Raw genomic sequence first — 14532 nt, forward strand, 5'->3', positions numbered from 1 at the left:
CGAGGCTCGGGGCAGCTCCGGCCGCCCCGACGGCGCAGTGCCCATCCCGCGGCCCGGTGCCGGTGCCGGCGGGGGCGGGGCCGGGAGGCGGGGCCCGGGGAGTAGCCGGGGGCCGGGCCGGGCCGGGCGGGGCGGTCCCGGTGCCGCCGCCGCCGCCGCCGCCAGCCCGGCCATGCCGCCCCCCGCCGCGCTGCTGCTGTTGGCGCTGCTGCTGCCGCCGCCGCCGCCCGCCCGCGCCGCCGAGAGCGAAACCGAAAGCGGCGACCGGGGACTGCGGTTGGAGACGCTCGTGAGCCCCGGGGGCACCGCGGGGGAGCGGGGGGAGCGGGGACCCCCGGCGGTCTCCGTGGACGGGGAGCTGGGAGCGGGGTGGGACCGGGGGCGCGGCGGGGGACGGGGGCACCGGCGGGACTCTGTTGGCCGGGGGGGTGCAGGGGGGCACCGGGGAGCCCGGTCTGGGCGGGGGGCGCGCGGAGCACAGGGGGGACCGGACTGCGCAGGGGGGGCGGCACGGGGGGGGACCGGGCTGCGGAGGGGGAGCACGGGGCACCGAGAGGACTGGGCTGCGGAGCCGCGGCGGGGGGGGCACGCACCGGGAGGACGGGGCTGCGGAGAGGGGACACCGGGGGAACCGGGCTGCGGAGCGGGAGTACGGGGCACCGGGAGGACCGGGGGTCCGGGAGGGAGCTCGGCTCACGGAGCACTCGCGGGAGGGGGGGGGCCGCGGGCACGGAGGAGGGGGTGCGTGGACTCCGTGGCGGGGGTCCCCGGCCCCCCGTGACCCTCCTCGTTGCAGGTGCCTCCCCCCGAGGGCTGCACGGAGCTGTCGGCGCCGGGGGACACGGTGCACATCCACTACACGGTGCGGGGCGGGCGGCCGGAGGAACACGTCAGCACTGCGCTCCGCCGGGCGGGGCGGGCGGCGGCGGCGGCGGCACCCGCGGGGGGGGAGGGCACGGCAGCCCTGGGCCGGCACCGGGGCGGCTCCGGGGTGGGCATGGGGGCGGCACAGGGATGGCACTGGGGCGGTACCGGGGGGGGCGGGTGTGGGGATGGCACTGGGGTGGGCACGGAGGTAGCACTGGGTGGTACCGGGGTGGGCACAGGGATGGCACTGGGGTGGTATTGGGGGGGGGGGGGCAGGTGTGAGGGTGGCACTGGGGGGGGCATAGGGATGGCGCTGGGACAGGCATTGGGACTGGCACAGGGTCAGCACTGGAGTAGGCATGGGGACAGCCCCGGTATGAGCCCTGGTGGCACCTGGACTGGCATAGGGGTGGCACTGGGACTGGCACGGGGGGCAGCCCCAGTATGGGCACGGGTTGGCACTGGGGCCAGCACAAGGATTGCCCCCGGCACTGGGAGCAGGGTGCGACTGTCCCCAGGGCAGCACTGGTGTTAGCACGGGGGTGACACTGGGATCAGCACAGGGGTGGCCCTGCGGGGGCAAGAGCCTCAGCACCAGAGTGGCAGTGGGACAACGCTGGGACCCACATGGGGACAGCCCCCCCCCCACTGCACCCCCAGGGGTGACAGTGCCCGTATCCCCGCAGGGCAGCCTGGAGGATGGCCGCATCATCGACACTTCGCTGAGCCGGGACCCGCTCCAGGTGGAGCTGGGCAAGCGCCAAGTCATCCCCGGTGAGCGGGGGGGCCAGGGGGGCTGCGGGGGTTGGGGGGGGGGGGCGTTAGCTGGGATGGATCGTCCCAGCTGAGTGGGCTGTGGGGTGCCCCCGGCCATCCCTGCTCACCCTCTGCCCCCTCTCCTCGCAGGCCTGGAACAGAGTCTGCTGGACATGTGTGTGGGGTAAGTTGGGCGGGGGGGTGGGCAGCAGCCCCCCCCACCCAGTCTGGTGTGGGTCTGGCCCCACTGGGCACCGGTGCTGACCGTCTCTTGCCGCGGCAGGGAGAAGCGGAGAGCCATCATCCCCCCTCACCTGGCCTACGGCAAGCGGGGCTCCCCTCCCACCATCCCAGGTAAGCACAACCCTCAGGGTGCCCGTGGCGGGGGGCGGGGAGGGGTCCCCGTCACCCCCCTGTGGCTCAGGCTCTGCGTCCCTTTCCTCCAGGTGACGCGGTGCTGCGGTTCGAGGTGGAGCTGGTGGCTTTGTCCCGGGCCGGTTACTGGCAGAAGGTGGTGAACGAGGTGCTGCCGCTTCTGTGCCTGGGGCTGGTGCCGGCGCTGCTGGGGCTCATCGGGTACCACCTCTACCGCAAGGCCAGCAGCCCCAAGCTCTCCAAGAAGAAGCTGAAGGAGGAGAAGAGGAACAAAGCCAAAAAGAAATAAAGCCTTCCCCTCGGCATCTATGGCTGCTCTGCGTCTGCCCTGTCCGGCTCTGGGGGTCAGTGGCGGGGTGGGGGGGAGGGAGGGCACACAGAGCAGTGGAAAGGGCCTGTCGTGTTGTCCCCCCCCCCACCGGCTCCAGCCTTGGGGCTGAGGAGGTGATGTGTCAGACCTGAGCAGGAGGTGACAGATCCACACCTGCCCTGACAAAGCTCAGTGGGTCCCAGAAATAAGGCCCCTGGCACACGGTTTTGGGCACAGTTCAGCTCTTTAATGGCACCTCCGGGCAGTCACGGTTTCTGTGGTGCTCCCAAGCGCTCGGCAGGGTGTCCTGGTCTGAACCGGGGGAATTCTCAGCTGGTGCTGGTGGAGCCGTGGATGGGGTCTGGCTGGGCATCCCCCTCCCAAGAGGATGTTGGGATGCGTGGCCCCCCTTGGCCTGGGGCAAGTCCCTGGGGACACAGCTCTTGTGCTCGACAGCGAGGAGTGGGTTGGGCTGGCCCAGCATCTCCTGGGTGATAGAGATCCCCGCCAGGTACTGCCGGAGCAGCTGCCGCAGCCGCTGATTCCTCTGGCTCAGGGCCGCCCGCTCCCGCTCCAGCGCCTGTTCCTCCAGCTTCGCCTTGTTGAACCGCTGCCAAAAGCGCTCCAGCCCCACGTAGTCCCACATGGCCTGGGCGAGAGGCAGGGAAGAGGCGAGGGGATCCCCAGCCCGTCCATGCGCCAGCCGGGCTGTCCCCGAGGCCGGATCCTGACCCTCGTCTCCCCCACGGCAGTGCCTGGGACCTTGGCACTGTCTCCTCACCTGGGCCAGGGGCTCTGTGGGCGTCTCCTCAAGGACTCGCCGGGCATCTCGCTGCTCCCCCTCTGCCAGCAAGGAAGGGTAGAAGGGCAGCACCTTCTCCTCCTCCGTCTCCAGCCTGCGGCACATCTCAGCCAGACGCAGGACGCGCTGGCCCTAGTGGGGTGCAAGTGAGGGCAGGACGGGACAGCGGCACCCCCCTGGTGCTCCCCCTGCCCACGGGCTGCCGGCCTCACCTTCTCCACCACCCGCGCCAGCGTCTTCAGGGCAGCACCGCTCTGCGCCGTAAGCCTGGCCAGGCTGCCATGGGCCTTCGCCCTGGCCTGGTTCATCTCGCTCCTGAGCTCCTGGAGCTGCCTGAGGAGCTTTTCCTTCCTCTCCCGCATGTGCCGGTTCTGCTCCTCGCTCTCCTGGAGATGAGCCGCGATCTGGCCCTTGGTGGCTGTGACCAAGTCCTGGGGACAGGTAAAACGTGAGCAGCGGGGACAGAGGCATCTCTGCTGCCACAGCCATCCCTGCGCCCTGCCCCAACCTGGAGCTTTTGCAGCTTCTTTACGTGCGTCTCTATATCCCTGGAGCTCTTCTCGACCTTCTGCTTCAGTGCCTCAAAAGCAACCTGGTGCTCGGTGGCCTCCGCGTAGCTCTGCATGGTCCGCTGGAACTGCTCCCAGAGCACCTCCACCTTCCCACCCAGCTGTGTGCGGCTGTACTGCTGCTCCTGCAGGCTCTGGGGACAGACGCAGGCAGGGGTGACCCAGCACCTCCCAAACCTCATGTGCTCTGCTTGCAAGCCCTAAAAGGCTCCTCGCAGGTTCCTCCCGCTGCCCGTGCCTTGTTCTTGATGTCATCCCAGGCGCTCTGGAAATTCAGCGTGGTCTCATGATTATTCTTGGCGTAATTCTGCTCCGCAGCCAGCGCCACATCCCGCAGGTAACAGCGTTCTTGCTCGTGCTGCTCAAGGATGGTCTTCCTGGGGAAAACAAGGGGGCAGCTGCTGACAGAGGGAAGCAGCAGCAGTCCGAACAGGCCGCGAGAGAGCTCAGTACCAGGACAGGACAGCCAGTGGGTGCCACCGCTGTCCTTCTGCCTCTTTGTACCTCTCAGCCTCAAACTCCGTCTTCAGGGCCTCCAGCTGTGCATCATACCCCTCCTCCAGGCACGTCAGGCGGCAGCGCTGGAGCTGCAGCAGGCGGTCAACATTGTGCAGGTGGCTGCGCAGGGCCTGGGCGTGCTGTTCCTCCGCTTCCTCCAGGTCTGTGGCCAGAGACTGTGGAGATTGAGGGGGGTCACGGGTGAGCCCTGGGGCCCCCTCCCACCCGCCCCACACTCACCTCGATGACGCTGTCCTTGCAGTCCATCACCCGCTCAAAGGTCTGGCTGAGGATCTCCATGTCCTGGCGCAGCTCCTTGTCCTTGGTATCCCGCAGCACTGCCCGCCACTGCGCGTTGAGCTTGTGGAGGTTCAGGGTGCTGCTGCGCTTCTCCTTAGCCAGCTTGTCCTGGAGGGGAGGCATGAGCCACGGGGAGGGGGTCAGGGGCTGGGCGGTGCGTGGGGAAACAAGCCACCGACCCGCCTTGGGCCCCCACGCACGTTCAGGAACCGGGTGAGCATTTCTCTCTTCGTCTTGTCCGCCTCCTCCTCCGCCAGCGCTTGTCTCTGCAGCAGCAGGAGCTCGTCCTCTGCCGCCATGGGGGCTGCGGCCCGTGGGCGACGCTTGCCTGGCATGGCGGGCTGGCGCTGGGCACAGGGCGTGAGGGGTGGGGGTGAGGCAAAAGGTCCTGGTCGGGGGTCCTCCAGGTGCACCCCCAGGCCCCGTTTCCCCCCGCCCACCCCTGTCTCCCCCTCCAGAACCCCCCCAGGCCCCGTTTCCCCCCGCCTGCCCCTGTCTCCCCCTCCAGACCCTCCGTTTCCCCCCGTCCGCCCCTGTCTCTCCCTTCAGGACCCCTCTACTTTGGAGTACCACCAGACATCATCGCCCCCGCCCCTCGGCACACCCTCCCGCACCACGGGGGTCCCGTCCTGTCCTATCCCGCTACCGGTCGCGCCCCCGCAGCCCGGCGGCCGGCGTCTCACCGGTGGTCTAGCAACGGCCACTTCCGGTTTGGGGCGGGAGCGGAGCCCCACTTCCGCCCGCAGCCAGAGGAGCGCCCCCTGGCCTGGAGGAGCGGCCTCTCACCCGAGAGCGCGGGCCCCGGCAGTGCCCTGCCCCTCCGCCATTGGCCGGCGTGCCGGCAGCCGCCGTGGCGATTGGTGGACGGGCGCCGCCGTGGGCGGGGCCCGGCGGCGGCGGGGTATATAAGGGCGCTGCGGCGGCGGGGCGCAGGGCCGGCGGGCGGGCAGGGGGGTTGGGGTGTTGCGCGGGCTGCGCCGCCGCCATGCGGGAGCGGAGGTCGGTACCGGCCGCCCCGGCCCGCTGCAAGCTGGTGCTGGTGGGCGACGTGCAGTGCGGCAAGACGGCCATGCTGCAGGTGCTGGCCAAAGACTGCTACCCCGAGGTGAGCCTGGGACTGGGACCGGGTACCGGGGACCAGTGGCGGGACCGGGCGCTGACGCTCTCGGTGCCGTTGCAGACGTACGTGCCCACCGTGTTTGAGAACTACACGGCGTGTCTGGCCAGCGAGGAGCAGCGGGTGGAGCTGAGCCTCTGGGACACCTCCGGTACCGGGGGTGGGGGGGGCGGGGGAAGTTGCATGCACAGTTTTTTTGGGGGGGGGGTTGGGTGTCCCTCCGGTACCGGGGGTGCAGCGGGGCGGGGGCAGCTCTGGCCCCGGTGGGGGGGAGGGTGGGGGTATTTGCTGTGGGAAGGTGATTTGGAGCCTGGAGGGCGCTGCACTGGGGTTTGGGGGGGCCCTGTGGGGGGGCTGCAGTAGAGGGAGCCCCGCAGTGGGGTGCGCTGGGGTCCCTGCAGTGGAGGGGGGGGGGGCGGCTTGATGGCCGCAGTGGGGAAACCTTGGAGGGGGGTGTTTCCCTGGGGGGGGTTGGTTCGGGGTGGGGGGGACAGATCCCTGGGGGACATGGGTGGGGGCCTGGCTGCCTGGGAGTCCCTGGGGACTGGCCTTGCAGGTAGGGTATGGGCACAGCCTGGGTAGGGGAGGGGGGCACAGAGCTGACCCCCTTCCTGGAGGGGCTCCCGGCACATGTGTGAGCCCCCCCAGGTGGGGGTATGGGGTGCCAGGGCCCCTGCACCCTCCCTGCGGGGGTGCCTGTGAAGGGAGGGGGGAGTAACAGAGCGCCCTGGTATTGTCCCTCCCTGGGTAACCTCAGAGGGCTGGGGGGTCGGGGGGGGGGGGGCCAGGGCCAGCCCTGCCCTGGTGCTGCAGTGTCCCCCCCCGTCGGAGGGGGGGGTCCCCCGCCACCCGCGGTCCCTGCGTTGCTATGGCGATGCGCTGGCGCAGCCTCTTTGCTATTCCACGCACGGAGCGTCTGGGCTGCAAAACCCCCTCCGAGGCCCTTTGGGGTCGGGGGTGGCCATGGGGGGGGCACCCCTGCACCCCAAGGGGCACCCCACTGCCCCTGCACCCCCATTCACTGCCTCCCCCCGCAGTCCCCAGTGCGGTGCTGGTTTCCCCAGTTCCCCAGGGACCCATTGAAGCGGGGGGGTAGCCCCTCGCCGTGTGCCAGCTGACCCCCAACACCCCTCCCCGCTGGTGGGGCTCCCTGACTCGGGGGGGGGGGGGGGAGGAGGTGACTGTTATATAAACACCGCGGAATCCATTTCCCGTTTCCTCGTTAGGGGCGATGGGGATGTTAATGGGTTGCAGGGAACGGAGGTGACATTTTGAGGTGGTGGTGGGGGGGGGGCTCTAAAGCTGTATAACTCCCCCCGTGCCCCAAGCTCTGCAAGCCCCTCTTGCCCGGGGGTCTGGGTCCGTTGTGGGGGCAGCCATGTAATAACACCCCTTTTTTTTTTTTTTTTTTTGTTCCCCCCCCGCCTCCCAGGTTCTCCCTACTACGACAATGTGCGCCCCCTCTGCTACAGCGACTCGGATGCCGTCCTGCTCTGCTTCGACATCAGCCGCCCCGAGACCCTTGACAGTGCGTCCAAGAAGGTGGGGGGGGTGGGGGGGAGGGAAGCCCCTCTGCAAGGTTGAGGGGGGGCGGGGGGGGCAGCAGCAGTTTGGGCTCCCCTTGTACTGACTGCAGCCCTCTGTTCCCCCCCCGCCCCCCCAACCCCGTAGTGGAAGACGGAAATCCTGGATTATTGCCCCAACACACGGGTGCTGCTCATCGGCTGCAAGACAGACCTGCGGACGGACCTGAGCACCCTAATGGAGCTCTCTCACCAGAAGCAGGCACCCATCTCCTATGAGCAGGTCGGGGAGGGGGGGGCGGGCGGGTGGGGGGGGTCCCCGGAGGGGTGGGTTTGGGGGTGCTGTGCCATCTTCACGCGGGGTTGGGTTGCAGGGCTGCGCGGCCGCCAGGCAGCTGGGAGCCGAGGGCTACCTGGAGTGCTCGGCCTTCACCTCGGAGAAGAGCGTCCACAGTATCTTCCGGACCGTGTCCAGCATCTGCCTCAGCAAAACCCCCCCGCAGCCCCCCAAGAGCCCCCCCCGCAGCCTCTCCAAGAGACTCCTGCACCTCCCCAGCCGCTCCGAGCTCATCTCCTCCGCCTTCAAGAAGGAAAAAGCAAAAAGCTGCTCTGTCATGTGAAGGGGGGGGGGGGCGCGACATGAATGCCCCCCCCCCTCCATCCTGCTCAAAGCCCCCGGCCCCCCTGAGTCCCCAGGATGGGGTGGGGGGTTGGATGGGGCCCTGGAGCCCCCCCTCACGGAGGATGGGGTGCCTGCCGCCCTCCCATCGCACCGCTTCCCCCACCAGTCCCCATCCTGAGGGGCGGCCCCCATGGCGGGGGGGTCTGGGGGGGGCCTGAGGAGGGTGCTCAACAGCTGCTCCTCAGCCCCCCCAACCCTGGGGGGGCTCATCCATGGACTCACGCTGTTTTCCCTTCCCCCCCTGCCCCATCCCTCATCTGCTGCTTGGTGCTGGGGGGGCTGTTTTATGGACCGGGGGGCGGTGGGGGATGTCTCTGTTCCATGGTCAGTGTTATTAAAAAGCTTATTTATTATCGGAAATATAAGACCCACCCACCTGCAGCGGGCGCCTGGTCCTGTCTTTGGGGGGGGGGGGGGGGGGGGGGGGAGGGACTCCTGGGGGTTTTTTGGGGGAGGGGGTGGTTGTTGTTGGGGTTCAGCCCGTGTGGGGGTCCCTCCCGTGTTGCCAGGGGGGAAGGGTGATGGTGACACTGCTGCGTGCCTATGCTGTCACCAGGGGTGGGGATGCAGAGGGTAAAGTCCCTGGGGTGGGGGGCGTCCCAGTGCTACGCTGGGTGCCCCAAAAGCCCCCCCCCCCCCCCCGGCGGTTGCTGCTCCCAACCCCTCCCTGTGCCCACAGCTTGGGGCTGGGGGGGAGGGGGTGTCTTGCACGGCCCGTGGGGGGTGTGAGTCCTGGGGGGTCGTTTTGGGGGTGCGAGGGTCGCCGCACGGCGGAGGGATCCGCGGGCCGCGGCTGTGCTGCGACGGCGGACGCGGGGGCTGCCGGGAGTTGTAGTCCCGGCCCGGCGGAGGCCTCGCCTTCCCGGCGTCCCCCGCGGCGCCCGACGGTCATGGCGGCGGCGGGGCGGCGCTGAGGCCTGGGCCTGCAGGCGGCGGCGGCGGTGAGCGCGGGCCGGGGGGGGGTTCGGGGGGCGCCGGGCTCTCCCGCGGGAAGGCCCCGGGGACCGCTGCGGGCCCGAGGGGCTGGAGGACCCCGCTGCCGCGTCACCAGGCTGCGTCCCGGCACCGGGTACCCGGGGCAGGGCCTGGATCCCCGGTCTTCCGGTCCCCCAGCCCTCCCTGCTCCTTCCTCGACTCTCCACAGACCCCCGGCGCCCCTCCTGGGTCTCCCAGCCCTCCTTGCTCCCTTGCGGGGTCCCTCTGCGCGTCCCCCCGGGTCTCCCAGCCTTTCCCCCGTCCCCGAGCCCTCCCTGCTCCCTCCGGGGCCTCCCTAGCCCTCCCCGGATCCCCCTGCACCCATCCTGGGGTCCCCCAGGCCCCCCTGCTCCCTCCCCAGGTCTTCACTGTGCCCCTTGCACCTCTCCTGTGTTCTCCGTCTCTTCTTTCTCCCTTTCAGGGTCCCTCTGGGCATCCCCTGGGGTCCCCCAGCCCTCCCTTCTCCCTCTATGGGACTCCATAGGCCCCCCCGTGCCACTCCTGGGTCCCCCTACACCCCTCCTGGAGTTCTCAGCCTTCCTTGCTCCCTTTTGGGGTCCCTTTGCATGTCCCACGAGGTCCCCCATCTCTCCCCAGGCCCCCCTGCACCCCTCCTGAGTTCCTTAGCCCTCCTCGCTTCCTTCCGGGGACCCACTGACTGTCCCCCCGGGGTCCCCCATCCCTTCCTGTCTCCCTTCTGCAGTACCCCAGCCCTCCCTACTCCCTCACAGGCTCCTTCAGCCCTCCCTGCGTGCCCCTGTGCCCCTCCCGAGGTTCCCTGGCCCACCCCACTCCCTCCCTGGGACTCTACAGCCCTCCCTGCACTCCTCCTGGCTTCCCCAGCCCTCCTCGCTCCCTCCTGGAGTCTCCCTGCATCCCCCTCCCCGGGTCTCCCTGTGTCCACCTGAGTCCCCGAGCCCTCCTCACTCCCTCCCATGGCCCCCCCACCCCGGGTCCCTTGTTCCATCTGACCCTTTCCCCTGCAGATGGCTGGGGAACTGGCAGACAAGAAGGACCGGGACGCATCCCCTGCCAAAGAGGAGAGGAAGCGCTCCCGCTCCCCGGACAGGGACCGGGAACGCGACCGGGACCGTGACCGGGACCGCAAGGCTTCCCCCTCCAAGGACAGGAAGCGGCACCGGTCCCGGGACAGGAGACGAGGCAGCCGGTCGCGGTCCCGCTCCCGGTCCAAGTCGACAGAGAGGTAAGGGGTGGTACAGGGTGTCCCCAGCTTTTTAGGGAAGAGCTCTCTTACTCTTGTGTGTCCCTAATAGCCCCACGAAGGGGTGGGTGCGGGTGGTGCTGTGCAGTGACTGTCCTGCTCCCCAGGGACCGCCGGCACAAAGAGCGTGACCGGGACCGGAACAAGAAGGACCGGGACCGGGAGAAGGATGGGCACCGGCGAGACAAGGACAGGAAGCGATCGAGGTGAGCTCCCTCTCTTTTTGGGGTGTCTGTGTTCTCCCGTGAGCACCCCAGGGCTGTTTGCTATAGGAAGCATTGTCCTGCGTGACAGCAGGAGTCCCCTGATCGATGGGGACGGGGTGACCTTGGGGCCGTGTTCAGTGCCTGATTCCTCTTTGTTTTGCTGGGAAGTTTGTCCCCGACCAGGGGGAAGGACTCAAAGTCCCGGAAGGAGCGGGACTCGCGGAAAGCAGAGGAGGAGGAGGAGAATGCCCTGAAGAAGGAGAAGGTGAGGACAGGGCAGAGGGGGCTTGGCTGGGAGTGGCTCCCCGGGGGGATCCACGCCCCGGGGGTGAGGTAAAGGATCCCCGTTGGGGGTTGCTGACGGTCCGGCCCCGCGTTTGCAGGCCCAGCCGCTGTCCTTGGAGGAGCTGCTGGCTAAGAAGAAGGCTGAGGAGGAGGCAGAAGCCAAGGTAGGAGCAGACGCCTTCTCCCTGCCTCGGGGCTCTCCCGTACTGTGCCTGTAGTGGCTGTGATGGGATGGATGTTTGAGGATGGAGTCCTTTCCTGGGGCAGCCCCGTGAAGGGGTCGCAGCCAGGCCTGGTGTGAGCCTTCCCCTCTCCTGTCCCAGCCCAAGTTCCTGTCCAAGGCGGAGCGGGAGGCCGAAGCCCTGCGACGGCGGCAGCAGGAGGTGGAGGAGCGGCAGCGGCTGCTGGAGGAGGAGAGGAAGAAGAGGAAGCAGTTCCAGGAGATGGGGAGGAAGATGCTAGGTAAGATGGTGCCCCCACCGCGGTCTGCCTGGCTGCGAGGGGCTGGGGCAGGACCCCCTAGAGCCCCCCCAGCCCTATGGGTGGGTGCTGGGCTCTGAGACCCTTCCCCTGCTCCCCAGAAGACCCCCAGGAGCGTGAGCGCAGGGAGCGCCGCGAGCGCATGGAGCGGGAGACCAACGGCACGGAGGACGAGGAGGGGAGGCAGAAGATTCGGGAGGAGAAAGACAAAAGCAAAGAGCTCCACGCCATCAAGGTAGCGCTGGGGGCCAGGCTGGGGTGGTGGGGGGCCAGGGGGCCCATGTTTGCTCCCCACTGATCCTCTGCTGCCCGCAGGAGCGTTACCTGGGAGGAGTGAAGAAGCGGAGACGCACGCGGCACCTTAACGACCGCAAATTCGTCTTCGAGTGGGACGCGTCGGAAGACACATCTATTGATTACAACCCCTTGTGAGTGGTGGGGTGCGCCTGGGGCTGCGGGTGCCCCTGGGCGTGTGGGGCAGCCCCAGCCCTGCCCCTGACGCTCCCATCCCGCTCTAGGTACAAGGAGCGGCACCAAGTGCAGCTGCTGGGCCGGGGCTTCATCGCGGGGATTGACCTGAAGCAGCAGAAACGGGAACAGTCACGTTTCTATGGGGATCTAATGGAGAAGAGGCGGACACTGGAGGAGAAGGAGCAGGAGGAGTGAGTGCGCTTGCGGGGGGAACTGGGGGGGGGGCACTGAGGGGTGTCCAAGCTCCTGCCTGGCTCTGCTTGGGATGCAGAGCTGGGGGGCGGCTCTGGGCCGCAGCACGTCCTTTGGATGGGTGGAGGGATGATTCCAGCCTCCCCGGAGGCACAGGGTGAACCCCGTTCCCACCCAGGGCTCGGCTGCGGAAGCTGCGGAAGAAGGAGGCCAAGCAGCGCTGGGACGACCGGCACTGGTCCCAGAAGAAGCTGGATGAGATGACGGACAGAGACTGGCGCATTTTCCGCGAGGACTACAGCATCACCACCAAGGGCGGCAAGATTCCCAACCCCATCCGCTCCTGGAAGGATTCCTCCCTGCCCCCCCACATCCTGGAGGTCATCGACAAGTGCGGCTACAAGGTGGGCATGGGGAAGGGGGGGCTGCTGCCAGCAGACCCTGACAGCCCTCGGGGGAGCTGGGTGGAGGGGAAAAGGGCTGGTTCTTGGGGTCGGGTCTTTGGGAGGGGGGTGAGAAGGGGAAGTTCTGCTCCTAAAACTGCCGCTCCCCTTGCCAGGAGCCCACCCCCATCCAGCGCCAGGCGATCCCCATCGGCTTGCAGAACCGCGACATCATCGGCGTGGCCGAGACCGGCAGCGGCAAAACGGCGGCTTTCCTCATCCCGCTGCTGGTGTGGATCACCACCCTGCCCAAGATCGATCGGTAGGTGGGACGGGGCAGGGCGGCAGGGTGACGCTGCGGAGGCAGGGAACGTGGCGCCGTGGGTGACACGGCCGTGCCCTGCCACACTGCAGGATTGAGGAATCGGACCAGGGTCCCTACGCCATCATCCTGGCCCCGACCCGAGAGCTGGCCCAGCAGATTGAGGAGGAAACCATCAAATTTGGGAAGCCTCTGGGCATCCGCACAGTGGCTGTGATCGGAGGCATCTCCCGCGAGGACCAAGGCTTCCGCCTTCGCATGGGCTGTGAGGTGAGTGTTAGCCCCCAGGGAGGGTCGGGGGGGGATCTGGGGGGAGCAGTTTAGCCCCAGGCTGTGGACACCAACCCTCCTGCCCCCCACAGATTGTCATCGCCACGCCAGGGCGTCTCATCGACGTGCTGGAGAACCGGTACCTGGTGTTGAGCCGCTGCACTTACGTGGTGCTGGATGAGGCAGATCGTATGATTGACATGGGCTTCGAGCCCGATGTGCAGAAGATCCTGGAGCACATGCCCGTCACCAACCAAAAACCTGACACTGACGAGGCTGAGGACCCTGAGAAGATGTTGGCCAACTTTGAGTCGGGGAAACACAAGTACAGACAGGTGGGTGCAGGCAGGAGACCCAGGACGGCGCTGTGGGTGCTCCCACAGGGCCGAGCACGGCTCCACGGGGTGGAGAGGGGACAACCGGGGGCTTCGGAGAACGGGCCGAGGGAGCGGCAGCTGCATTCCTGCCCCACAGGGGCTGTCGCTCACTGCCCCGTTCTCTCGCAGACCGTCATGTTCACAGCCACCATGCCGCCAGCGGTGGAGCGCCTGGCCCGCAGCTACCTCCGTCGTCCGGCTGTGGTCTACATCGGCTCTGCTGGCAAACCCCACGAGCGGGTGGAGCAGAAGGTCTTCCTCATGTCGGAGTCAGAGAAGAGGTGTGGAGGGGGCCGCCGGGGCAGGGTGGAGCAGGGAGGACGGCTCTGGGAGCTTTGGGAGGGGGACTCTGGAGAACAGAGGAGCTCCTACAGGGCACTTCAGCCTCTCCTTGCCCAACCGCCCTCCTCCCCAACAGGAAGAAGCTGTTAGCCATTCTGGAACAGGGCTTCGACCCACCCATCATCATCTTCGTCAACCAGAAGAAGGGCTGCGACGTGCTGGCCAAGTCCCTGGAGAAGATGGGGGTGAGTCTGGGCTGGGACGAAGCCTCTCCAGTTTGGCTGTGGCGGGTGGGGGTTGTCCTGAGTCCCTGCGTCCCTGTCCCCACATGGGGACCCCACAGCACGGCCCTGGCCCCCAGCTAACCCCCGCCTCATCCCGCAGTACAACGCTTGCACCCTGCACGGCGGCAAAGGCCAGGAGCAGCGAGAGTTTGCCCTCTCCAACTTAAAGGCCGGGGCCAAGGACATTCTGGTGGCCACGGACGTGGCCGGCCGCGGTATCGACATCCACGACGTCTCCATGGTCGTCAACTACGACATGGCCAAGAATATCGAGGGTGAGTCGGGGCTGCGGGGGGCGGCAGGGGCTGCCTGGCCCTGCCACTGCCTGCGCCGAGGCCCTGCCTGACCCCACCGCCCCCCCTGCAGATTACATCCACCGCATCGGGCGGACGGGCCGAGCGGGGAAGAGCGGCGTCGCCATCACCTTCCTCACCAAGGAGGACTCCACCGTCTTCTACGACCTGAAGCAGGCCATCCTGGAGAGCCCCGTCTCCTCCTGCCCTCCCGAGCTGGCCAACCACCCCGATGCCCAGCACAAGCCCGGCACCATCCTCACCAAGAAGCGGCGGGAGGAGACCATCTTCGCCTGAGTCCCTGGGGCCGCTGTCGCCCTCTCAGTCACCCCTTTGGGGACGACGGGACCAGCGGGGCTGGGGCCTGCCGGGACTTTTCTGGCCTCTCTTTTCCCAGAGCCCCAGGCCCCTGCGCAGCCAGGACTGCCAACGACAGCCGCTGGGGCTGGGACTGTCCCAAAACGTCCCCCCTCTTCTCCCAGTCCCCCTCCCCACCTTCCCCACGGACCGCTGGAGCTGCTGAAGGCTGTTTGGGGGCAGGTTCTTCCCTGCCCGTGAGGTGCCAGGGCCGGGGCAGGGCCGGCGCTGGGCTGGTGCAGGTTTTTAGGCAGGGCTGTCCCAGGAGCCGCGTTCACTTCATCCCTTTTCTAGCTAAAACTCCAGGCTGCAGGAATAAACCCGCAGCTGCATT

At 68.2% G+C, this 14532-nt stretch overlaps 4 protein-coding genes across 7 annotated transcripts; 3 read left to right on the forward strand and 1 right to left on the reverse strand.

Annotated features, from left to right (window-relative positions):
* The first annotated feature begins 113 nt into the window (after nt 1-113).
* Nucleotides 114-2303, forward strand: FKBP11 (FKBP prolyl isomerase 11). Its single transcript, XM_063359122.1, has 6 exons — nt 114-289; nt 797-862; nt 1554-1641; nt 1774-1807; nt 1907-1977; nt 2070-2303. The coding sequence occupies exons 1-6, from the start codon at nt 173-175 to the stop codon at nt 2285-2287; spliced, it is 594 nt and encodes a 197-aa protein (XP_063215192.1). The 5' UTR covers nt 114-172; the 3' UTR covers nt 2288-2303.
* Nucleotides 2304-2546: 243 nt separating this feature from the next.
* Nucleotides 2547-5181, reverse strand: CCDC65 (coiled-coil domain containing 65). 2 transcript variants are annotated; one of them, XM_063359100.1, is made up of 8 exons: nt 5161-5181; nt 4678-4824; nt 4418-4585; nt 4184-4353; nt 3918-4056; nt 3619-3813; nt 3323-3541; nt 2547-3242 (listed from the first exon to the last, which is right to left on the reverse strand). In XM_063359100.1, the coding sequence occupies exons 2-8, from the start codon at nt 4810-4812 to the stop codon at nt 2547-2549; spliced, it is 1722 nt and encodes a 573-aa protein (XP_063215170.1). In that variant the 5' UTR covers nt 4813-4824; nt 5161-5181. The 2 variants fall into 2 exon arrangements, with proteins under 2 accessions (XP_063215170.1, XP_063215171.1); XM_063359101.1 differs by lacking the exon at nt 5161-5181 and adding an exon at nt 5124-5152.
* A 228-nt stretch (nt 5182-5409) lies between these two features.
* RND1 (Rho family GTPase 1) lies at nt 5410-8173 on the forward strand. Of its 2 annotated transcripts, XM_063359069.1 has the most exons (5): nt 5410-5582; nt 5658-5745; nt 7027-7136; nt 7266-7400; nt 7492-8167. In XM_063359069.1, exons 1-5 carry the CDS (start codon nt 5463-5465, stop codon nt 7735-7737), a joined length of 699 nt encoding a protein of 232 aa, XP_063215139.1. In that variant the 5' UTR covers nt 5410-5462; the 3' UTR covers nt 7738-8167. The 2 variants fall into 2 exon arrangements, with proteins under 2 accessions (XP_063215139.1, XP_063215140.1); XM_063359070.1 differs by lacking the exon at nt 5658-5745 and having other exon boundaries at nt 7027-7122; nt 7492-8173.
* Nucleotides 8174-8613: 440 nt separating this feature from the next.
* On the forward strand, nt 8614-14499 carry DDX23 (DEAD-box helicase 23). Of its 2 annotated transcripts, none has more exons than XM_063359092.1 (17): nt 8614-8740; nt 9761-9978; nt 10104-10202; nt 10371-10467; nt 10586-10651; nt 10811-10949; nt 11072-11202; nt 11283-11395; nt 11486-11629; nt 11809-12034; nt 12190-12335; nt 12428-12605; nt 12698-12940; nt 13112-13263; nt 13401-13509; nt 13649-13823; nt 13915-14499. In XM_063359092.1, exons 2-17 carry the CDS (start codon nt 9761-9763, stop codon nt 14136-14138), a joined length of 2460 nt encoding a protein of 819 aa, XP_063215162.1. In that variant the 5' UTR covers nt 8614-8740; the 3' UTR covers nt 14139-14499. The 2 variants fall into 2 exon arrangements, with proteins under 2 accessions (XP_063215162.1, XP_063215161.1); XM_063359091.1 differs by having other exon boundaries at nt 8645-8740; nt 11069-11202.
* Nucleotides 14500-14532: the final 33 nt, after the last annotated feature.

The sequence above is a fragment of the Chroicocephalus ridibundus genome, chromosome 24 (genome assembly GCF_963924245.1).
Source record: "Chroicocephalus ridibundus chromosome 24, bChrRid1.1, whole genome shotgun sequence".
Lineage (NCBI taxonomy): Eukaryota > Metazoa > Chordata > Aves > Charadriiformes > Laridae > Chroicocephalus > Chroicocephalus ridibundus.

Excerpts from the sequence above, each read along its gene's own strand:
- CCDC65 (XM_063359100.1), bottom strand. The coding sequence starts at position 4,812 with ATGCCAGGCAAGCGTCGCCCACGGGCCGCAGCCCCCATGGCGGCAGAG. Across the intron at positions 4,057-4,183 it reads ACGGAGTTTGAGGCTGAGAG|GAAGACCATCCTTGAGCAGC; the intron begins GTACAAAGAGGC and ends TGTTTTCCCCAG. Across the intron at positions 3,814-3,917 it reads GGGATGACATCAAGAACAAG|AGCCTGCAGGAGCAGCAGTA; the intron begins GCACGGGCAGCG and ends GTCTGTCCCCAG.
- RND1 (XM_063359069.1), top strand. The coding sequence starts at position 5,463 with ATGCGGGAGCGGAGGTCGGTACCGGCCGCCCCGGCCCGCTGCAAGCTG. Across the intron at positions 5,746-7,026 it reads GAGCCTCTGGGACACCTCCG|GTTCTCCCTACTACGACAAT; the intron begins GTACCGGGGGTG and ends CCCGCCTCCCAG. Across the intron at positions 7,401-7,491 it reads CACCCATCTCCTATGAGCAG|GGCTGCGCGGCCGCCAGGCA; the intron begins GTCGGGGAGGGG and ends GTTGGGTTGCAG.
- DDX23 (XM_063359091.1), top strand. The coding sequence starts at position 9,761 with ATGGCTGGGGAACTGGCAGACAAGAAGGACCGGGACGCATCCCCTGCC. Across the intron at positions 9,979-10,103 it reads CGGTCCAAGTCGACAGAGAG|GGACCGCCGGCACAAAGAGC; the intron begins GTAAGGGGTGGT and ends CCTGCTCCCCAG. Across the intron at positions 13,510-13,648 it reads AGTCCCTGGAGAAGATGGGG|TACAACGCTTGCACCCTGCA; the intron begins GTGAGTCTGGGC and ends CTCATCCCGCAG.
- FKBP11 (XM_063359122.1), top strand. The coding sequence starts at position 173 with ATGCCGCCCCCCGCCGCGCTGCTGCTGTTGGCGCTGCTGCTGCCGCCG. Across the intron at positions 1,642-1,773 it reads CAAGCGCCAAGTCATCCCCG|GCCTGGAACAGAGTCTGCTG; the intron begins GTGAGCGGGGGG and ends CTCTCCTCGCAG. Across the intron at positions 1,978-2,069 it reads CTCCCCTCCCACCATCCCAG|GTGACGCGGTGCTGCGGTTC; the intron begins GTAAGCACAACC and ends CCTTTCCTCCAG.